Source organism: Mustela putorius, unplaced genomic scaffold, assembly GCF_011764305.1.
Source record: "Mustela putorius furo isolate JIRA1106 unplaced genomic scaffold, ASM1176430v1.1 tig00003853_pilon_pilon_pilon, whole genome shotgun sequence".
Classification (NCBI taxonomy): domain Eukaryota; kingdom Metazoa; phylum Chordata; class Mammalia; order Carnivora; family Mustelidae; genus Mustela; species Mustela putorius.
This window is the reverse complement of record NW_025422005.1, coordinates 13,570,995-13,593,815: the sequence shown is the minus strand read 5'-3', so window position 1 is coordinate 13,593,815 and position 22,821 is coordinate 13,570,995. Positions and strand designations below refer to the sequence as shown.

The following is a 22,821-nucleotide window of genomic DNA, read 5'->3' as shown; positions in this document are numbered from 1 at the left end:
TTCCAGTCCCATCTTCCCGTTGGGTGTGCAGCTCGGTGTTGGCGGAGACTGGGGCTTGGGTGATGCAGGCTCACAGCTCACGCTCCCGGAACAAGCGTCCGTGCTAGGGCTCCACACACGGCCTGGCTTCGCACACTCCATAAAGCTTCGGGGGCCGGGGTATTTTCTTTCCTCCTCTCTTTTGTGAAGTAGGTCATTTTGCGCAGGAAGTGTTAGGTTTTCCCTCTTTTCTCCCTGTCCCCCTTGGTGGGGGGGGGGGTCCTATAGTTGAAGAATTATGGACACAGAATCCATGTCCGTGATTGTGACATGATTCAGGAGCAGGAGTCATTTTCTGGGAGAAACGATGCTGAACTCCGAGGACAGGACCGTTAACTGGCACATTGGCCTTTTAGTTGGTCCATGTTCAGGGATCTGATGATAGAGTGTAAACGTGACCAGGTGCTTCATTGTCATTGTGCTACTGCAGAGCTAGCCCTGCCATGTGCTCCCTGACCAGCTTGGGTCGGTGGGGCCCTGATCCTGAGCTTACAGAGCCCGTATCTGTGTGTTGAAATCGAGTAGTTTCCAGACGGCCTGACTTCAGGAGCCAGCGCACAGCTACCCCGGCTCCTTGGTGCCTGCTGTCTGAATTCCCTGCCCTTCCATTTGCCTTAGGGCACCTTCACCCTCGGGGTGCCTGGCTGACTCCCAGCAGTGGAGCCCGCGACCCTTGAGCTCTGGGTCGTGAGCTCGGGCCCCATGTTGGGAGCAGAGTTTTCTTTGAGAAAAATCATTTAAACAAATAAAATATTGGGCGGGGGGGCAAGTGGAGAGAAAAAAAAAACAGAAACTTAGTGTTTTCCGTTACTGGGAAAGTGTTGGAAGCTGCCGAGACTGTGCGTGGTTGAATGGGTTTGCTCCTCTGTCCGACTCCGGTCTGTTGTTCTCCCCCAGCTGTGTTCCTGGCGCTTCCCAAGGCCCCGCTGCCTCATGGGTCAAGCCCTCCCAGGGGCTGGGGTGCTCCTCCAGTGTCCCTGCGTTCTGTCCCTGCGTTGTCCACCTCCAGGGTCATTCACCTCTTCACTGGCTGTGGGTTTCAGGCCTAAGAAGAGCCTGTGCTTTTGTCTTTGGGCCTCTGTGCATTAACGTTCTCTGACCGGCGCATTCACCGCAGGAACTCTGGGCCTTGCCTCACACAGCAGTGCCGTGGCCGTCAGTGCTGGGCCTGTCCCCCCGCCCTCCCTGGATGGCTGGGGCCTATGAAGTGATCCAGAGCTGGCAGGGCCCTGGGTAGGGCCAGGTGGCTTCCTCTGTAGCCCGCTCTCGGTCCCGGGCCCCATTTGGTCATTGGTTCACGTCGATGTGCAAGGGCCCAGGCGTGGGGCAGTGGCAGTGGTGGAGCCACCTTATTGGAATGGCATGTTAGCATTTAAACAATATTAATACTATTTGACTCATTAAGTATACAAAGGCCAGTTAAAGTGCTTCCATGTGTGAGCTGTTAGTTCTGGCGGGCGACTCCTCAGATGGCTTCATGTGGTTTCAGACAACATTTTAGCACATTCTTAAAATACCCACAAAAGCCTTTATGTAAAAACTCATAAATGTGAGCCACATAAAAATTATTTTTTTCCTGTTTCATGTCATTATGATCAAAGTACAGTAGGTAAGAATAAATTTTCAAAAACTTGTTGAGGTCCCTCTTTAATTAATGCTTCACTCGCAGAGCAGAGCCGTAAACCATGTAATGGGGGGCTGTCTCTATGCCCCGCAGTCACCCTGCCACCGGCCTGCTCACCACGGCCCTGACGGCACTTGCCAGAGAGGCTGGTGTTTCTGGGAGACCCCGAACCGGCCCTTTCTCGTGGCACAGTCCTGTGCTCCCTTTGTCTTGGAGCATCAGGTTGAGACTTGCTGCTGCCCCAGTCTCTGGAGATGCCTTTTGGTGAATGGAATGCAGGTCCGTTGTTGAATTGTTGCGGTGTTGGGGCCCTGCCTGCGGATCCCCAGTCTCAGCACGCCCGCCTCACCCCGCTGAGGAACACCCTGACGATGGGAGAGGAAGTAGATTTCAAGCCAGGACGATAGCATCGCCTCCGACTCGGCTGCCATTCCTCTGTGGCAGATCCGATCTACTGTAAATTAGGGTACTAGCTGGTGGAATGCGACCTCAGCTGCGAAAAACAATTACCGAGATCATGTGGCTCCCCGGAGAAGCGCTAACGAGTCCCTGCCAAGCGCAGAGGCTGAACTCAACACGGCACCGTGGCTCTGCTTGTCGTTTCGTAGAAGTGAGGCATCCGGACAAAGACTGGAAGGGGATTTGGGAAAACGAGATTTATGGGATAAGTTGGTGTATGGTGTTCTGGGCTAGTTTTTCAGTCTCCCTGTTTTAGAATGTCCTTGCCATGAATTGCTTAGTTTTGGAGAAAAGAAGAGCAGCAGAGGTCAGAGTTAAGTTTGCATTTTGCCCTCCTGGTCTCCAGCATCTTGGCACCTTGGGTCCGGTCACTGTGGCCCACAGAGGAAGCTGAGGATGCCAGGGAGAAGCTGCCCGGAGTGGGAGCCGGGCCACTGGGTGGGGCGTTGGAGTGGAAACGGCCAGTTCCACCTTATAAAATATAATGCGGTTGTTCATTTTCCGGAAGAAAATAAATCTAAGGGACAGGACAGAGGGGATGGACTGCAGCTGCCTAGCGCTTTGGAGCAGCTCTCCAAGGACATCATCAGGGGCTCTTGGGCCCCCAGAGTCTCTCTGGGCTCCCTTCTGGGGCAGCCTGGCCTGCTTTCCCTGGTATCCTGGCACACAGAGGGCGTGGGGCCTTAGACAAGACCAGTGCCGCTCTCTGGTCATGGGGATCGGGGCACACGCTGTGGGGAGCCGAAGGGGGAGCACGACCACTGGGTGTCCGCCTTTACTCCTGGATGGCCAGCACCAAGAAGGGATTATTGGCCCTTCCTTCAGACCAGCCTGAGAGAAGCTGCAGATTTAGAGCTGTTGCTTCCCTTTTGATGTGGGGCCGCTCTCCCTACAAGCCCACCGAGGAGGAATCCGAGTGCTGGCGCAGCCCTCTGTGTCCGGCAGGACTGGGATCATGTTAGCTGGGCTGCTCTTCCCTCAGTGGTGCTGGTGTGACTCCTAGGGAACTTGGATCTCTGAGTTCTGTTACGTCCACCCGCCCATTGTGTGTGTGCTCTGCGTCGCACTGGCCTGGGGCTGGTCCTCTGTGCGTCTGTCCAGCAGGCCCACTCACCGGGCGTCCACTGCGCCAGCCCCACCTCCCAGGGTGACCGGGGCTGTGAGGGTAGGCAGTGGGGTGAATCTTATTGGACAGCTTAATCACCATGGAGCCTGTGGGGACAGAGAGGCAGAGACGGGATGTGGTGGCCACGGCGGGCTGGAATCCCAGTGGGCAGGGGGCAGACCTCGTGTGCAGCCTTTGGGCCTCACGGGCCCTGCGGTGCGTTGGCCCCGTGGCCCCTTACAGCTCAGCAGGAGGCTGTGGTTCTCACGGGGAAAGACGCTTCCTTTGCTCTGATTGTTACAAAGAATTCTTGTGTACTCTTCACCCACATTCTCGAAATGTTAGCGTTAATCGTGTATATTTTTATTATGGAACAGCTTTATTGAGAATTCACGGACCTGTTTATTTTTAGTACTTATTTTTGTTACTAAAATCAATAATAGTCTTTGGTCAGATTATTTACTTTCCTATTTTTTTTGTATCTCAAGAGTCCTATAAAGTAGGTATTACCGTTCTTATTTCATAATGAAATGAAGGCCCTGTTCAGATGGTTGGTCCCTGGGAGCACTTAATAAAGAGTTGGTGGCTGGGGAAGGTGCGGCCGTGGCTGGTAGTGGGGGGCCCGTGCCGCACCCCCCACACACAGCCCCTGCTGTCACACGCGTGCTGCTGGCCCGGCTCCTGCGCTCACACGCGATAGCGCCCTCCTGGCGGGGCCCAGCGTGCCTGCCACACTGTGGATGCTGAGGTTAATTGGGGTCAAAGAGGCCATAGACACGCTGGTAAAAAACATGCCAGGCCACAGAGACACGTGTTTTCCAGCGTTCCGGTTGGTCGTCGGCGGAGTTTGAGGCCCCATACGGCAGCTGGTGACCCACCTCCGCCCCCGGCAGCCCGGCCCTGCCATGCTGTCGCCTGGAGTCTCTTGGATTTGGGACCCTGGCCTGATTTCCTTTCTCCTCTGGCCTTTTCTTGTGTTTGTTCTTAGGAATTTTTCCGTGTCGACTCAGACCTGAGTATGGAGCTCTGCCCTAAGCTCAGCTCTTCATTTCCAGCTCCAAAAGACCAACAAAAACCCAGGCAGCGGGGGCTTGGAGGGAGGTGGGGAGGGTTGGGGGGGTTCGGGGTGGGGAGGAGTGTGCTACTCTGGGTTTTTTCCCCTTTATCCCCCTGTGAAATAGCCATCCCGGGAGGTAGCAGTGACCCCCCGGGAGGTAACAGCAACAGACCCGAGTGTCTGTCCCATGTCACACACGTTGCTGGGTCCTTCCTCTGGAAGGAACATGAAGCCAGAGAAGTTTTGTAAGCTTGCCCAAGACTGCAAAGCTCGATTTAGCAGCAGAGCTCGAACTCGAGTTCATCCTGAGCCCCTGGTCTTTCCGGTACTCCTGCCCCCAACCAGCAGGTACTCAGGACATGCACAAGAGTCCGGCCCGGAACCATCACAGGGAGGGAGGGAAAGAGGGGCCTTCCTTCCAGACATTCAGGAGAAGCTTTGCCGAATGAACCCCTGGGCTGATCTGTAATCTGACTGGCTTGGCGTCTCATGGGCACGTGGGCCTGTTTCCCGCAGGTATTTTGAAGGCGGCGTCTCATCTGTCTACCTCTGGGATCTGGATCACGGCTTTGCTGGAGTGATTCTCATAAAGAAGGCTGGAGACGGATCCAAGAAGATCAAGGGCTGCTGGGATTCCATCCACGTGGTAGAAGTGCAGGTACACTCTCCGGCCGGACCTGTCTCTTGAAGCAGTGGGAGGATGCTGTGATACGTAAACCCCGGTCACTCCTAGAATGCCCCAGAGCCAGTTCAATTAAGATAAATCGGGATTGCAGTGGTCACTAACGATAAAGACCCTGTGGTTGCAGATTGGTCCCTTTAGAGACCAGCCCCGGTTTTATAAGGTCGTGCTGTGACCCCACATCCAAGGAAGGGACATGGGAGAATGACCCCAGCTCAGGCTCAACCTTGGGGTTCTGACCTGTCTCCTCCCACAGGAGAAATCCAGCGGTCGCACCGCCCATTACAAGCTGACCTCCACCGTGATGCTCTGGCTGCAGACCAACAAATCTGGCTCCGGCACCATGAACCTCGGAGGCAGCCTTACCAGACAGGTAGGGGCGCCAGGGGCAGCCTCTGTGTCCGACAAGATCTCCACAGAGTCCGAGATCCGGTCCTGATGGCTTTTACCTTTGGGTCAAGGTATTTAAAATTAAAATTAAAATGTTCCTGGGACAGTTAGGATGGACTCCTGATAAGGTAGAATGAATGAACGTCACTGCTGTGACTTAGATCCCTCCGGTGCGGACCCTTAGTTGCAAGTGACAGAAGTGAAACCCTGCCATTAAGCAAAAATGGAAACAAGGCAGTTCAGCCAACTGAGGAATTCAGGGTTTCTGTGGTGTGCCTGGGCCTAGGACGTCAGGACGCCAGGACGCCAGGAGCGTTGCGGCGAGCCCCGGGCTGTCCCAGAGGAAAGAGCTTCTCTTTCAAAATTCGGTCTGCCCTAAGCCCAGAAATGTCTCCCTGGCTTCAGTTACTTGTATCCACCAAAGAATCATCCCCCCCCCTTTTTAAAAATATTTTACATATTTGTGAGAGAGAGTGCATGTGCACAAGCAGGGGGAGTGGCCGGGAGAGAGAGAAGCAGGCTCCCCACTGAGCAGGGAGCCAGCAGGGCTCCAACCCAGGACCCTGGGATCATGACTGAGCGACCCTGGCGTCCCCACAGAATCTGCTCCTGAGGCTGAGAGGCACGAAGCCGTCCAGCCAGAGGGCAGGTTGTGTGGCTGCTAGGGTTGGTATCGATGGAAAAGGGAGCGGTTGCCTGTAGTCAAATCCAGCTGCTTCTCGCCAGCGGGGGGATGCTGTGGGCCGGCAGCGGGCGCCGGGCACCCGTGGGGGTGCTTTGTACAGAAAACTGACTGGCATTCTCTCGCCAGTGGGGGTGGGCGGCAGGCTGCAGGGGCATCGTAGCCAGCGTCTCCAGAAAGGAGCCAAAGGGCTGAAGTCCGAGCTGAGGACCCACGTAAGCGGGTCTGCAGGCCTTCCCACAGGTGCCCTGTCGCGGCTGGGACGCAGCAAGCCTTGGGGGGCACCTGGCCTCCCGCCCAGCAGAGCCGAGCGCCAGCCCCCAGCTGCTGCACTCCCGGCCTGGCCAGCGACACTGCCCAGAGCACTTGTGTGTCGGTGAGAGCAGGTTGCTGTCAGGCCCCTCGAGCTCCTTCCCCGCAAGAAGATGCTACCTTAGTCGCAGGCCACCCCCCTCCCCCGCCCCCTGCGTGCCAGTTGCCGACAGGCAGGCCGAGTCTGCCAGCCTTCTTCCCTGGCAGCCTGAGGACGCCTGCCTGTCCGCCTGCAGCCCGGTCCCAGACCGGCGTCAGCAGCACCAGATAGCTCGTTGGACACGCAGGCATCTTGGGCCCTACCCTGACCCCCCAGCCTGGGATCTAAATGTTACATTTTCTAGGTAATCTCTGTGCACATTGACAACCAACACACCTCTTTCAGGCTCCGCACCCCATCCCACTGCGGGCGGAGCGTGGGTCCCCACCCCCACAGTTCTCTGCGCACTGGCGGGGCGGCCTGCAGTTCGGCTTCCTCCAACACTGTCCGCCTGAAGTGGGCATCACATCCCACAGGGGAAGGGCTCAGCCCCACAAGACTGCCCCCCGACAGATGCCCCCCGACAGAGTTCGATTACTTTGTTGGAGTGGCCCACAGCGACTCGGGAACCCCGTGGACTCGTTAGATGGGTGCGGCCTGACAGGGAGCAGAGGAGACAAATCAGCCGCCTTTGAGGGGATGCATCGGGTGAGGTCTTAAAGGAGTTTCTGTCCTCTCGGAGTGGAGCTTGGGGCTCAGCATGGTGGCACTGGGAAATGTTCTTTGAAGCCCTCTTCTCCCCTGCCTGGAAATTGGGGGTACTGAGAGTTCCTTGGGCCTCCAGCCCCCATTTTGAGGTGCTTTCCAAAATCACCTCGTTAACACAAGCCCAGTCATAGTGGGAAAGAGGATTTTTTTTTTTTTTTTAAATTTAACAGACAGAAATTACAAGTAGGCAGAGAGGGGGGAAGCAGGCTCCCTGCTGAGCAGAGAGCCCGATGCAGGGCTCGATCTCAGGATCCTGGGATCATGACCTGAGCTGAAGGCAGAGGCTTAACCCACTGAGCCACCCAGGCACCCCATGGGAAAGGGCTCATTGTGAGTAACAAGATCCCCTGGGCACCTGGGTGGCTCTGGAGTAACTTCAGGAACAGAAACCAGGAGCCCGGCAGAAGATGGTCCCAAGGTAGCTCAGGAGATTACAGAGATTTGGGGAGCCATGAGCCAGGAACTGTGGACTGAGACCAGTAAACGTGAGGAGTGTGTTTTGCTCATCTGAATGGATGTGTGTATTTCTTACGGGTCGGGATGTCCCCGCTCCCACGTGCCTCTCACCAGTCTTCTGCTTCGGTGTCCTTACTACCCCGTGTCCAAGGTGTCCCCTCCACGTATGTCTCAATTGAGCTACGAGCTGGTTCCCCCAGAGCAGACTCCTCTTACCTTCTGGTTCAGGTGCCTTTCAGATGCTCCTACGTGTCTGCATGTAGGAGCCCTGACTGCCCGGTCTCAAGGGGTAGCCTTTGCCTGGTGCTCATGCCGCACGTTGTAGTGTCTCTGTGGGAAGGGAGGAGAAGGCACAGACCCAGGAACATCTGGTGTCCCTGACGCCAGCCGTGGCCGCAGCACCATGCCCTGGAGAGCACCCACCAGGGGAGGCTCCCCGGGCCAGTAGTGTATGACCTCACTGTGGTTCCTTTGGACAGCAGATACCTTTTTATTTTTAAGAGTGTACTTATTTATTTGACAGAGAGAGAGCACAAGCAGGGGGAGGGGCAGAGGCAGAGAGAGAAGCAGACTCCCTGCTGAGCAGGAAGCCCAACACGGGGCTCCATCCCAGAACCCCGGGATCAAGACCCAAGCTGAAGGCAGACACCTAACCGACTGAGCCACTCAGGCACCCTGAGCAGATCCCTTTTTTCTCTTTTTCTTTTTTTAAGATTTGAGTTATTTATTTGACAGAGATCACAAGTAGGCAGAGAGGCAGGCACAGAGAGAGAAGAAGCATGCTCCTTGCTGAGCAGAGAGCCCGATGCGGGGCTCGATGCCCGGACCCTGAGATCATGACCTGAGCAGAAGCAGAGGCTTAACCCACTGAGCCACCTAGGCACCCCATGAGCTGTTTAAATGAGATAAAAACTCAGTACTTTTAACACCTGTATTTGATAGAGTAGATGGTGAAAAGGATGAATCTGGTGACTCTGCGGGTCTGTAGCCTAGTCCTGGGACGTGGCATGCATTCAACGAGCGCAGAGCAGGTGTTTTGTCCACGAGCCTGGGGTGCCCGTCGGAGCCTTGGACTCTCTGTGCGAAGCCTCCACTGCCTCTGCTGAGTCAGAGTGGCCCGGAACCACCAGGGATCTCGGGGGTCCCTGTCGCTGGCCCCCCATGCAGGGCTGTCCCCACTCCTCCCGGATCCAAGGCTGATGCTCACTGGGGCAGATCCCATCATTCTGTGTGGACACAGGCCCTTGGCCTCCAGGAACCACTGGCCGGGGAGGGCAGCCGAGCCCCCAGGCCACGAGCTCTACCACCGCCCGCCTCCCCCATACCCTGTTACCTGGGCCCCAGTGGGAAATTCTAAATCCATATCCAGAGATGGCTTCCTGCCCCACTTAGCGTTCCCAACTATTTACAGTTCCATCAGTTGACGGAGACCTGGACAAATACTTCCTGGTAGTTTCAGTCAGAGCCACCAGCCCACGGCCAGGGTCACGTCCAGCTCGCCGGGAGCAGCACCTCCTGCCGAGCCCCGTGAGCCTGTTTGGACCACCTGGTGCTCTTGGGCTTTGATGAGGAAATTCATGCTTCTCTCATGATCCTGACGACCAGTCCCGTAACTCATCTGAGGTGCATTGGTGCTAGGCTGCTTTCCAAGGTCCGTAGCTGTGAGAGGAGAGGCAGGGCAGCGGCGGGGAAGGCCGGTCTCGGTTAATGATGTAGGGCTTCGGGGCAGATGGGCAGTGCGAGTTGTGGGATTAACCATGTGTCCCAGGTGCACCTGGGAAATGTCTGGTTACTTTGGATGGGAGACGAAGGGCTTCCAGGCGAATGGGCAGAGCGGTGTGTGAGCATGTCAGTGCGCGAACATGCATGGGGCAGGGGGGTCTCCGTGCTTTGACGCAAGCAAAGTAGTATTGCCTTTCCCCTGTGACAGTGAGGAGACCAGCATTTGAGCCCTGAAGTGATCTCCTCATGGTGATTTATTCACTTGGAGGCAGAGCCACAATTTGAACCCAGATTTGTCTGTCTAGGAAAAAAACTTGGGCTTCTTCCCGCCACACTACATTGTTCTGCTACTTGTCCCATGCCTGACATTTGGTAGGTGACTGGAGGTTTGCACAGAAGTGCGCGGGGCGGTCCGCTCAGTGTGGCCAGGACGCCCCACCCCCACGGGCACCTCTCCACCTCCAGCCAGGCCCTGGGAACAGACACCCTGAGTTGGGGGGTCTTGTGGAGGGACCGGCCTCGCTGGGGGACAGCAACCCCAGCCTCGGGGTGCCTCCTCCACTGGACTTTCAGTAAAGTCAATTTTTCTTTTGGAGGTAAGTTGGCCACATGAGACCACGCTCACCACCAGTGGTGCTGGGGCTTACTAAGATGTTTAGTCAGGGGACGCCTGGGTGGCTCAGTCGTTAAGCCTCTGCCTTCAGCTCAGGTCGTGATCCCAGGATCCTGGGATTGAGTCCTGCATCAGGCTCCCTGCTCAGTGGGAAGCCTGCTTCTCCCTCTCCCTCTGCTTGTGTTCCTCTCTTGCTGTCTCTCTCTGTGTCAAATAAATAAATAAATCTTTAAAAAAGAAAGATATTTTAGTCAGTTGAACAATCTGATTAGATTTCTGTTTTCAGAAAATGGCTCTTTGGGGTGTCATGGGGGGAAGTTGGCAGGGGGAGGGAACTGTTACAGTCCTCCAGGAGCGAGGTGACTCGGGCCAGATGGAGGCGGTCCGGGAGGGCTGGAGGGGACAAGCCTGTAGCCAGGAGGTCGGTACATGAGCTGGTGTTGGCCTCAAGGAGGGGAGGGGACAGGGCAAGAGACATTTTGAGGTAGGGCGGGCATGGCGTGGGTGGGCCTCCACCGTGTGAGCGGTGGGATCAGAGGTGGCTTCCTCATTTGAGCTCGTCCCATCGAGCAGTGCTCGCAGCGACCAGACCCGGGCTCTCCCTCTGGCAGGTAGGCCTCAGCTGCCTCGCGTGTGTCTGGAAGGAAGGACCCACGCCAGCAGGCACCGGCCCTGTGAGCCGGCCTGGCCATGGTCCGGAGCACTGCTCCGCAGAGGCCCCCCGGGCTGTTCCCTCCACTCCCCTCTTCCCCGCACCCCAGTCTCCCCAGCTGTTCCTCTGCCGCTTCCGCTTCGGAGGCTTTGTCGCTGGCCCTTTCCCATCTCATGAGGTGGCTGTGAGTGTAGGGTCGCACACGGAGAGCTTTCTCTAAATTGTTGGTAAATTTAGGGCACCTGGGCGGCTCAGTTAAGCATCTGCCTTCAGCTCACGTCATGATCCCAGGGTCCTGGGATCGAGCGCAGCATCGGGCTCCTTGCCCAGCAGTGAGTGAGCCTGTTTCTCCCTCTCCCTCTGCCTGCTGCGCCCCCCGTTTGTGTTCTGTCAAATCTTTTAAGTAAATAAATTCTCGTAAATTTAACAGTGACTTGGGAATTGAGCCACACATGTCCCCTCTGGTCGTGACCCCCAGGCTGCAGCGGCATCCCCGGGGGCTCCGACCGGGTGCAGCCCGGCCTGTGCGCCCTCAGCACACTCACCCATCACCACCCCTTTGGCCCTTTCTTCCCTCCACCCCTACGTAGCGACGTCTCCCTTAGGGATGTCAGCTGGAAGGCAGGTAACTGAGGTGTTTGGGCAGATCTGTGCGGCCGGGGCGGCTGGGGAGGAAGGGGGCGCGGCGGTCTTTGTGGGAGCGCCTCACAGCCAAATCCTGCAGTCCTTCCGCGGGAAGAGGGCGGAAGGTGCCCGTTGGCGCCATGCCCCGCCGGCCCCAGTGGGAAGGCTCTGGAGCAAGTAACAGATGTTGCAAGCCAAGTACCAACATGCTGGAAAGGAAGTTGCGCTGAGAGGTCACTTCTCCTGTGTGACAGCTGGAGACGCGGGAAGGCGGCAAAGGCCGTAAATCTCTGGAAGGAGACCCGAGACTTCCGATTTGGGGATGGGCCCTGCAGATGTTCGTTTGATATTTTTTTCAGATTCTAAATATTTAGAAACGAAGGTGGAATGTTCTGTCGAGTTGGGGGATCAGGCCAGTCCTTGGCCGGCTGTACGCTCTCTCTGCCTGCTCCAGTGTACTCTCCCCGTGACAGAGAGACTCCCGCAGGGCCACCTGCCCGTGTGTCATGGCCGGGAAATGCTCTTTGACTCGAGCTTGGCGCTCGGTTTGGCCAGCCCGGGCGGCACGTTCTGGTGTGGGGAGGAGGCCCACGGCCCTCTTCCGGATGTGGGGGAGCCGGGCCTAGGCCCAGGGAGTGCTGTCCTGCTGGGGGAGGCACAGCTGCAGCCGGCTCCTTGTGTGCCGGGGGGTGGCCTGCGCAGGGATGAAGGCCGAGAGCCTTCTAGGAACAGCCAGGCCGGAGAGGAAGGCACTGGAGATGCGAAGAGGGGGGCCCTGAGGGGGAGGCACGGGGCTGAGGCAGGGATGGTCACTGTTCGGAATTTCCAAGCCCTGGATTGTGCTTTGTCTTTGATTTTTCCGGTAAAGGATGTACATGGGTATGAGCAGAGAGGTCTTGTGCAAGAAAACAAGTTTCAGAATTGCCGAGACGTGGTTCAGTGCTAGCCTGCCCCCTTCCCAGCTGTGTGACCTGGACCGTCCACTTCCCTTCTCCAAAACTCTGCATTTTCACCATCAGGCTAATTATGCCTATTCGGAGACGGTTGCAGAGAAGAAGGTCCGCCTGGACTCCTGGTCTGCGCTCAATCAGAGCTGCTTGTGCTGCTTCCCCGTGCCTCACAAGCAGAGACTTTCTCGTCTTCTAGAATATATGTAGTTTTAGGCTCAGTTAAAATTTCCCTGGACTGGGCAAACTGAACCTTCCTTGAGAGGCTGTCTGACCACTGTCTTCAACTTGACAGCAGGCTAAGTCCTGGCCCCCAGGCCAGCTCTTCCTAGAGCGCAGGTCAGTAACCAAGAGGACAGGACAGGAGGAGCCCCAGGAATGGAGCTGCCGTCCCGCCGGGCCCCGTCCTCAGCGCCGTGCGAGTAGTTCCTCCTTCAGCAGAAAGCAGAGGCCTAGGCAGGCCCGAGGCCCTCAGCCCTTGGGCTCCAGAGTGGGAACCATGGCGCCGGGGCTGGCTCCCCCACCCTCTGGGCCGTGCCTGCTGGGAAGCGCTGCAGAGCCAGGGGAGGGACCGTGCCCTCCTTCTGAGGAAGACGGCCTGCTTTCCAAACACTTGCCATGTCCTTCCTGTCTCCAGGCCACAGAGAGAAGGAGAGGGAGGTGCTTGATGGGGACAGGCGGGCTGGGCTCTGACTTCAGACGTGTTTGGAACCACCTTGTGGAACATCTGTGCGGCCACAGCACATAAAAATGTTTTTCTCTGGCAGCCACTTTTATAAGGATGTAATAATATATGCATTGCAAAAAGAGGCCTATTTTTGGTGGGTCAGCGTTTCCAGCAGGCTGGTCCTGACCAGGCGTGGAGTCAGCACGGCTGCCCGGGAGGGCGCCGTGGAAACGTCCGCGTGTGCCAAGGCCTCCGCCCGCACCCGGCCCACGTCCTCCTTCCCTTCCCTGGTCCCTGCCAAGTCTTGCCTTGGGTTCAGACCCCCTGCCTCGAGTTTAGAGCCCCCCGCTTCCCTCCCAGGGAGTCCATCTGCTCGCAGAGGAAACCAGGTGTCCTTACCTTTCCCCGGTCCGTCCCCAAACCCACCCCAGACCTTTCTACCTTCAGGCGATGAGTGGTTTCGCCACGTCAGTTCATTGGAAGGTTGATTCTGGAGCACAAAGACGATAGCCAAGAGGTTGAATTGCTGATGTGACTTGACCTACCCTGATGGCCCGGACCCCTTTGCCAGCAGCCTGGGCCTCCCTTTGGACTGTGGAATCCTCATTTAAAATGGGGCCCTCAGTGGGCACCTGGTTGGCGTAGTCAGTTAGGTGTCCGACTCGGTTCAGGCAGTGATCTCGGGGTCGTGGGATTGAGCCCCATGTCAGGCTCTGCACTCAGCACAGGGTCTGCTTAGGATTCTCACTCCCTCTGCCTCTGCCCCTTCCACTCACGTGTGTGCACGCTTTCTCTTTTTCAAATAAATGTTTAAAAAATGAATGAAAAACAAAGTGGGCCCCTGTGAGCTCAGAGGCTCATCGCTTCCCTGAGATTGCCCAGATCCTGCCCCCCGCACTGAGCTGGGGAAGGTGCGGGACGTCTCATCGTGGGAGCACATGATTTGTCTGGGTCCCACCCCCCAGACTTCTCCCTGCCCAGAGGAGCAGCTCTCTGAGCTGCCCTCAATCTGGGCACAGGAACCATTTCCAAGGCAGGAGGGGGGAAAAGCACCTACTCCAACTACTCCTACTCCTGGTGGCCAGAAATCCCTTTTAAAAGTGGGTAGATGAAGGGGCACCTGGGTGGCTCAGTGGGTTGAGCCTCTGCCTTCGGCTCAGGGCATGGTCTCAGGGTCCTGGGATCAGGCCCCACATCGGGTTCTCTGCTGGTCGGGGAGCCTGCTTCTCCCCCCCCCCCCCCCGCCTGCCTCTCTGCCTATTTGTGATCTCTATCTGTCAAATAAATAAATAGAATATTTTTTATAAATAAATAAATAAATAATAAAAGTGGGTAGATGGAGCACCATCCTTCCTCCCGAGCGTGCGCCAGCTTTTGTCCAGCTTGCGCACTGCGCCTGTCTCAACAGCAGGGTTTGGCTAAGGGCATGTGTTCCGGCAGGTCCCGTGGGATGGCCCAGGGTGGGGGATTTCGGAGACCTGAAGTGATGGGGAGTAGCTGTCGCTTCTGAGTTCAGGAGCTCTCACTGCTGTTTGGTAGGGACTCAGGTAGTCTCTGAGGGTCAAGACTCCCCAGGATCACTGGTCCAGGGGCACGGAGGCAGGGCACATGGCCCATTCTTGCCCATTTCTTGAGGTCAGGGTGTTCGGACCTTTGAAGCTTTGCCCGTGGGTCTCTTCCAGCCCGGCCTCTAAACTGAGTCCGGCCCTGCAGGCGTGGCTGTGCCAGGCCGGTACTTCCTGAGGGCTGGAGCCCGCTGCTGCAGCATCGTAGTGGGACGCCACCCCGGACCGGGCCCCGGCACCAGTCCTTTCCCCAACATTGTGGCCGCACAGCACGTGGTTTTCACGCTTGCGAGACCTTCAGAACAATGAGTGTCTTCGCAGGACTCGGTTCCCATTTTTTACTTGGTGGGAGTCATGTCTGAGCCCAGGAGAGCGATTCACACTCCCCTCAGCCCGCCGAGGCAGGAAGAGCAAACGTGCTGTGACCCGGGCAGATGACCCCTTTGAGCTTCCATGTCCTTGGGTTGAGAACAGAGTTCTTCTAGAGACTGAGTGCTTGGCCATGCTCCATGGTAGCCCATGTTCCTCGGCTCTGACTTGGACCCTCGCTGCAGTCACCAGGATGCTGAGAAGGCTCACGGCTGTGCCTTCTCCAGGTCCCACGCAGGCAGGCTGGCTCAGGGCCAGGAAGGAAGCCTGCAGGACAGCAAAGGGACAGCAAAGAGGCCGCCCTGGGGACCTGGTATCCCAGCCATGGCCACGGGGGACTAGGTGGGAACCTGCTAGTGGTGTGATCCCCTAGAGGAGTTCTCTGTACCCAGCATCCCCATCAGAATAGGAAATTGGGGCTTCTTGTGGGACTTGTCCACGATGAGCCCATGTGGATTCCTAGATTAGCGATAGCCGATTTTAGATGTGCTGACAGATGAGTCTGAACAGTCCCATCAAAACTTGTGAGGGAGCCTGCTTCCCCCTCTCTCTCTCTGCCTGCCTCTCCATCTACTTGTGATTTCTCTCTGTCAAATAAATAAATAAAATCTTTAAAAAAAAAAAAAAAAAAACTTGTGTGAGTCAGACGGTCGGACCCAGGGTTAAATTCTGACTCTCGTCTTCCTCATTTCGTGAAAGCGGGATCAGCCTCCGCCCTCCTCGGGCATTCGGCCCCTCCTGGGCGCGGGGTCCTTTTTCAGGGATGGCTGACGGCTCCGTGGAATTGGACGTGTCCAGCCCTGCGAACCTCATTAGTGAGAGTGACTTGGGTCTCTCCTGTCATCTGCTCGCCCATTTGGGGCCTCATCTCACTCTTAACTGGGTCTTTTCTACCATTTTTGGCCTGATGATCATTCTCCCTAATGGAGAAGAGAAGTCCAGACAGGTGAGCCGCAGCAGCAAAGCCTTGAGGCTCTGAGCCTTGGCCACACTCCCCGAGCAGCCGCCAGGGTCTCCAGCCTCTGAAGCCCGTTCACTGGCCCAGCTCGGCCATGCACTCTCCACATGTCCGAAGCCCTTCCGAGCTCTGGCCATCCCGACACCACCGTTCCTAGCTCTTTGTCCTGTCTCGAGATGACCTGTTTCAGCGTCAGTGTTTTATTTCAAAGACAGTTCCGTTCTGTAACTGAGCATTCATGTGCTCACCGCTCTCCTGGGCGCCCCTCGAGGTGTCGACAGGGGAACCTGTCCCTAAGGGAGCGACCTGTCCCGTGAGGGAAATAAGGCTGATGCAGAGGAAGAGGTGGGGGGTCCCGCACCTCCTGCATAAGGACACAGGTCAGGGATCCTGTCCCTCTCCCCCCGCCCCACCTGCTGCCTCCTATTAGTACTTTCAGTAAAACTTTACCAGAACTTTAATAGTTACAATTATTGGGTCAGACCAAACCCTGCCCGAGACTCGGCTTGCTGGGTCCCACTCGGTCCCAGTCTAGGCATCTGGGTTCAGATTCTTCTCTTCCAGCCGCTCCCGGGCCCACAGCCAGCCCGGCAGACTGTGCAGTAAGAAGACTCTGGCCTCGGTTCGGCCCTCACTGCCTGCAGCACCACCTAGCTGAGCCTCAGTCCCCCCAACCCGCCCCCCCACTCTCTCCAGCTGCTGGACCCTCCCTTTGAAGCCGCCATCGCAGGGCAGTGGAGGCGTGGTGAAAGCTCCCCTGCATCCCTAGCCAGTCCCCTGCCAGCATGGTCCCTTGTGCCCTCCATGCAGCGGCCCTGGGACTGGGAGGGTCATCATGCTCCCAGCAGGGCAGCAGCAGAAGACCCTCTGCCAGGGTGGGACCTCTGGGTCTCTGCCGGCTGAGCTGTTTAGGCTCTAAAGCTGCAGTCCTGCGTGCTTGGGGCCCTGCTGGAAAGGTGGCCTTGTACCTCCCCCAGCCAGCTCTACAGCTGGCAGCAGGAGCAGCTGGCTCTTGGTACACCCCCAGAGCGCATGGTGCTGGAGGCAGAGGCTGCCCTTTGCAGGGAGTGCCCGGCCCTCTGACATGGAGGAATGCTCTTCTCTTTGGCAGATGGAGAAAGATGAGACCGTGAGCGACTGCTCCCCGCACATAGCCAATATCGGACGCCTGGTAGAGGTGAGTGGGCCTCGGGGCTTGGGTCACTCCTGCAGTGTGGGCCGTTCTGCCGCCGAGGCCTGAGTGCGGCCTGCTGGCCTTCTGCCTGACTGCTTCCAGCCCTGTGGCAGCCTGCAGCGCCTGTCACCTTTGTCGTGCTTCTCGGGTTTTGCTCTGTTGCCCTGGGCTCATGCTCTGAGCCTTCTGATGGGCACGCAAACAGGGCTCTGCTAGTTAGCCACCCCCTCTCCTGCCCGCGCAAGGAACCCCCTCCTGCTTCTGGAAGTCTGCACTCCAAGGCCATGGGCTCAGATTGCAGTGGCCTTTGCCTTACCTTGGTGGGGGGGGGGGGGGGGACTTGGGGCGTGGTGATGTGGTTTAGACTGGCTCCCATCGAGGTCAGCATTGGCCTCCAGCCCCTGAGTATTGGCTTCCTGGTGCCTGAAGCCTAGGAAGCACTCAGCCTGCAAATTGGTGGGGGCGGTCCTCGGCCTCTGGGGGGCTGGCTCACCTGGCTTTGGCGTGGTCCTGTGCCTCCCCCCTGTGGTCGCAGTGGGGACTGCAAGGGTGGGCTGGTGGGCGGTGGGGGTGGGGGGGTAGAGTAATGGGCCTCAGCCTGCTGTTTGCCATCGTGTCTGACTGGCATCCCTTCCCAGGATATGGAAAATAAAATCAGAAGTACGCTGAATGAGATTTACTTTGGAAAAACAAAGGACATCGTCAATGGGCTGAGGTAACGTACCCCAAAGCATAAGCTTCAGAACCAAAAAAGGTGGATTAGAGTTCCAGGTGTTCGACGTGGTAGTCACGTGGCACTGGGCCTCAGGTTCCTCGTTGGCGCCCCTGGCACCTCATTGGTGCCCCCACCCCGTGGGGTCGTTAATGCAGATTCGGAAAGGTCAGACACCTCGTACGTAGACGCTGGTTCCTACCCTGCTGTTTCTGTTTTCTGGGGACTCTCACTTGGACAGCCACTGGTGCCCTCGTGCCTGGAGTCACCCCTCAGTCCCCTGCCGGGCCAGTCCCATCTGCGGCATCTGCCTAGACCTCCCCACGCGTGAGGGATTGCAGCCCCCTGAGCAGCCTGGTCCCCAGCTGCCCCTCCCCACCCATCCTGTGCCCTCGGTTCTGTAGCGTTGGCCCAAGTGAGCTGAGAAGGGCTTTCTGGATCTTCAGAGTCCACGGGGTGGACAGAGCAGAAGGCCAGAGCCCCTTCCAGCGAGGGGCGGGGGGAGACAGGAGAGGTGGCGGTGGGATGAGCGCCGTTCGCCCGAGTCGAAAAGCGAAGAGCTCAGACAGGTCTCCTCTCCAGGACGCTCATGCAGTCAGAGAGGCAGGCATGCCGCAGGGGTCAGATGGGATAGCGTCTGCCCCACCACAGTGTGAGGCCAAGGTCTGGTGCGCTGCCCTCAGCATCCAGCACCCCCCCCCCCCCCCCGCCCGAGCCTGTTTCCCTGTGTCAGTCTCTCCTTTTGGGCCAAAAGCGGAGGTAGGGAGCAGTTCAGGGGGCTGCCTTGATTTGCAAATTCCCCCAGGAGACAAATTTCTAGTCTCCTTCTCATTAGAGTTTAAAATAGCGAGGAGCCCCCTCTGCATCTGCATCTTTCCAGTTTCCCACCTGCCAGCGGGGACATGCGGTCTGGCCCCTGGTAGGTTTCCCTCCCCCGCTCCTGCGGCATCGCTGTCCTGTGGTCACGTGGGGGCCAGCACGCCATCCTCCAGGAGCCCACTCCCCGCAGCGGGGGGTGGGCGTGAGTACCTTCAGCATCGGGCTCTGCGGCTCCCCTCCGTGCGCAGGGGGCTGTGACGACACCGCTCTGGCCCCGCGTCTTCAGCAGCCACCTGCTCCTCGGTGTGTCCCGCCACCCCGCCGCACTCACCTCTGACCACTCTCTGTAGATCTGTTGACGTAATCCCCGACCACCCCAAGTTTCAGCAGCTGCAGAGGGAGCTTTCCCAAGTGCTGACCCAGCGCCAGATCCACATCCAGCCTGATAACTAAGCCGTCACAGGTACCCTGCCTGAGAGGCGTGAGCACCTGCCCCACTAAACAGGACTCACTAGCCCGCCGCCGCCCCTGGACTGGCTGTGGCCACGCGGTCCCTTAAACCACCACTAACCCCCTGTGTGTTGGCTCCTGGCCGTGGGCAGCCACGTTAATGTGCCGATGCGGCCCCATGTAACACAGACCCGCGTCACGTGTGTGCTGTGTGTGTCTTGCACTCTAGGCAGGGCTGGGTGTGGGGCAGAGAGGGGGTTTTGGCTCTGGCTCTGGAAGAAGCCCAGTCTGGGGATTAACCCTGCCTCTCCAGCAGAAGCTACTTGTCTACACCACTTGGGTTGGCCACAGAGCAGGGCCGTGTGCCCGGCCTTCTGCAAGGCCACTGCCCCAGGACAGTCTCCCCGAGCCCGCGGTCTGTGCGCCCAGGGTCTCGGGCTTCCCCGCCCAGCGTCCCAGAGGCCATAGAAGCCTTCTTGGTGGGAAGTGGAATGTGGGCGGCCACGACTTTTGAAAGGGGCGTATGGCCCCGAGCCTGAGGAGAGAGCACAGAGCAGAGGTTGAAACCCCCCGGCTGGGCTTGCTGCACCCCTCCACCCCCCACCCCACCCCCAGAGCGGCTGCTGCTGGAGCTTGGACCCGCGTAACCTGTGCCTAACACGCTGCGGCCGTCCTCATAAATGCCTCACACTGACGAAAGGGAAATAGTCTTGCTTGTTGAGGACAGCCGAGAACCACAACTTAAGCTTGGACAGATACAGGTGTCTGAAAGCCATCGGAGTCCCAGGAGGGGCTTGGAAAGCCTGTGGGGCAGGGCTGCAGAGCGCGGGGCTAGGGGATTTCTGCCCAGGGACTGGCCCCTGGGGGCCTGAGCCAGAAGAGGCTCAGCAGGATTTCCAGTGGGTCGGGGGTTGGGGGAACACCATTTATGGAACCAGGCGGCAAGGCTACTCTGCATTCGTGGGACTTCCGCATGTCCGTCTGGCTTCACACCGGGACCATGACATTCCTGTCACAGCAAGAGAAAACCTCCCTTTTGAGGCATGCCACGGTAGTGCAGTTTTCTTCCCAGCCCTGCCGCGTTGGCGGGGAGGTGCTTCTAAAGTCTTCTAGATCCCTGCCCTTGGTCAGTCCCGTGGCCACCACTGGAGGCTTTCTGTCATAAACCTGCCCCTGCAGTAGTGGGCAGCTGGCACTCCAGGGTTCCGGGACGTGTACTTCCCACACTGGTTTGATGTGGCTTAGCAGTGACCTTTCCAAGCTCTGTCCCCTAAATGAGTTCTCGGTCCTTACACCTCCAAGCCATTCTAAGCCCGGTCTCCCGTCTCTTACCTGATTCTCACTCTGGTTCTAACTCTGGAACTTTCTCCCTGGTGGGGGTTGAGGGCTGGGCACAGCTCTGCTTGGCTTCTCCCTCCAGAAGAGGCAGCACCCGCGCCAGCCAGGATGCTGAGCGAGTTGCCACGGCCTCCCGCGGGGGGCTTTTCCTGAAGCACGAAGTGGACTGCCAGGGCTGGTGCCGACCCTTCCTTTGCCACCGTAGAGCCAGGGGCCACCAGGACAGGTGTTCAGAAATGTTAAAAAATGACAGCACTCGTGAGAGTTTCTAGCGGCGCGGGGATGGTCTTGCCTGTGCCCCCTGGGAGCGTGGGGAGGCCACTTCCGGTGCGTGTCCGGGAGGGAGTAGCCAGAACTGAGCTGGGGATGATCCTCTCCTCGGCACTACTTGACCCATTCGGGGACATTGAGGATTGTTTTTTGGCCCCTCCTTCCCACCCCTCCTCATGGCCAGCGCACATGGAGCCTGGGATTCCTGAGGGGCCTGATGTCCGCACTTTTCCCGCCAGACCCCTCTTGTCTGCTGCTGCGGAACTGTTGGAAAGTTTATGAGTAGTCGAGTCAGTGCTTGGTTTGTCGACATGAAGGGTCATTTGGACAGAGTGACCATTCAGGGCATCATCAGGGGGCGTTTCCCGAAGCCTTCGTGTCCTCATCTGTGAACTGGGGACACCAGGAAGACCCCCCCCCCTCCAGGACGCCGTAAGAGGAAAAGGAGGATGTGTGGGAAGCGCTGCGTGGACTGTCCGGCCCCGCGGAGCTGGGCGGCTGCTCGCTTTGGGGAAGAGTGTGAGCAGCCACGTCAAGTGCACGCACGTCAGCCTGTCCCCACGAATCCTGGATTTGGTGGCGGTGACCCAGGGCCCCTTAGCTCAGTCCCATACTGCCTCTGGAAATCCAGGCCAGGGGAGTTTCTTGGCCGAGTTCAAGTTGATGGTGCCTGCCCTACAGGAGCCCCCCTGGACGTGAACCCAGTCTGCTCAGCTGTCCAGAAGGTCTCAAATGTTCAGTGGGTGGACCTCTGCCCCCCTGCACGTGGGGGGGGGTTAGCAGCGGGCTGCCTCTACCGGGCAGGGATGTGATGAGGGGGAAGCCCAGGAGCCCCCTTCTGCTTCAGGCTGACTTTGGGACCTGCACCCAGAGAAGTGATTAGGGTGCTGGTGGCTCCAGTGGGCGCCCCCCGCCCCAGCCTGTTGCAGAGGTGAGCAGCCGTCCAGGTGGGCTGTGCACCTCCCCTGTGGGGCCTGGTGAGGGGCCGGTGGGGGGTGGTGCGTGTCTGGGGCACTGTGGCCCTCAGCCCCTCTCCGGCACCACCCACCGTGGGGCCCAGCCCGGCCCCAGCACTGCAGCGCCCCTGCCCAGTACACGGCCTGATGGACTCCTTTCCTCCCTGGCAGGTCTGTGCAGACTTTCGCAGACAAATCAAAGCAAGAAGCTCTTAAGAACGACCTGGTGGAGGCCTTGAAGAGAAAGCAGCAGTGTTAGAGCTCGGCTCCGGGCTACCAGGACGCGCCACACGCTCGTTAGTTTCCTTTCTTAGAGAACTCGTCTTCTGCTCCCTTCCTCGCCCCGCGCCTCCCCACCAGGTCCTGTAACACCGGCTTCACCGACCGCACGGCGCCGTCTCCCCCCGAGAATAAAGCCCAGTCAACACCCTCCGTCTCCGAGGCCTCCTTCCCACCACGTTTTGCTGTCCGAACTCTCCGCGTTTCTGCAGAGACCGCGTGTTCGTGTTTGCCCCGGCCCCCGACCTGCCCCCCACCCGTTTATCGGCATAAAATACTGTCCATCTCCCCTTCCTTCCCACCTTTTTGTTACATTGGTGTAAAAAATGTAAAACAAAAAAATTTTATGAACTAACTGTGGTGTGTGAAAGAGAGAAGAAAAACTGGAAATCTGATTCCACGTGTGTTTGGGAGTAGCTTGGGGTTGGGGCTGGGGGACAGGGGACAGCTCCGGGAGAAAGGGGGTGGCCCTCCGCTTTGTCCTGCACGGACTTGAACCCTGTCCCACGGAGACCACGTGGTGGGGGTGCGGGGGTGGGGCCTGCTGACTGTCCGCTCTCTGGCCAGGTGCTTTCTTTCAATTTTTACGGAATGCAAAAGGAGTTTTTTGTTTTATTTTGTTTTTTTGTAAAGCTTAAAAAAAATCTACATCTTATACTTGAGCTTCCATACTTAAAAAAAAAGAAAGAAAAAAAAAACAAAAAAATAAACAAACAGAAACTGGGACGCAGTTAGCACTGGCCTCGTGTTCTTTCTCACCCCCCTCCCTTCGCAAGCATCCGTGGCCCCAGGCGGGAGCCGGGCAGACGCAGGTGGGACCCACACCACAGCGGCGGGACCTGCGCTGTGAGCGGGGACAAGAGGGCCCCTTCCAGAGCCCGGGGCTGCCGCTCAGCTCCCCAAGTCCTGCTCCAGCGCCACGTGCCCCGGAAGACCTGGGCATCCCCACGTCATTCTGTCACTCTGGGTGTGGACTCCCCAGACCCCTCATTTCTGCAAACACCCTGGGCGTGTGGGACGCCTGCATGCCCCAAACCCGTCCTCGCAGCCGGCAGGGACTGTCCCTGCTCTCCCCACTGACAGCAGGCGGCCGTGCAGCCGGTCCAGAGGGCTCACACCCTGGCTCTGGGGTGAAGCCTGCACCCAGTTGGC

General features: G+C 58.0%; 1 protein-coding gene across 3 annotated transcripts in view; it reads left to right on the top strand.

Annotated features, from left to right (window-relative positions):
- Positions 1 to 22,064, top strand: part of CAPZB (capping actin protein of muscle Z-line subunit beta) — a 125,738-nt gene extending 103,674 nt beyond the window's left edge. For 2 of the 3 annotated variants that reach the window (XM_004741318.3, XM_004741316.3), the window contains exons 5-10: positions 4,801 to 4,942; positions 5,223 to 5,339; positions 16,783 to 16,848; positions 17,484 to 17,560; positions 18,727 to 18,839; positions 21,562 to 22,064. In XM_004741318.3, coding sequence (XP_004741375.1) covers positions 4,801 to 4,942; positions 5,223 to 5,339; positions 16,783 to 16,848; positions 17,484 to 17,560; positions 18,727 to 18,829 — 505 coding nt within the window. In that variant the 3' untranslated portion in view covers positions 18,830 to 18,839; positions 21,562 to 22,064. The remainder of the gene's footprint in view (positions 1 to 4,800; positions 4,943 to 5,222; positions 5,340 to 16,782; positions 16,849 to 17,483; positions 17,561 to 18,726; positions 18,840 to 21,561) is intronic. The other variant, XM_004741317.3, reaches the window with a different exon arrangement.
- The last annotated feature ends 757 nt before the right edge of the window (positions 22,065 to 22,821 follow it).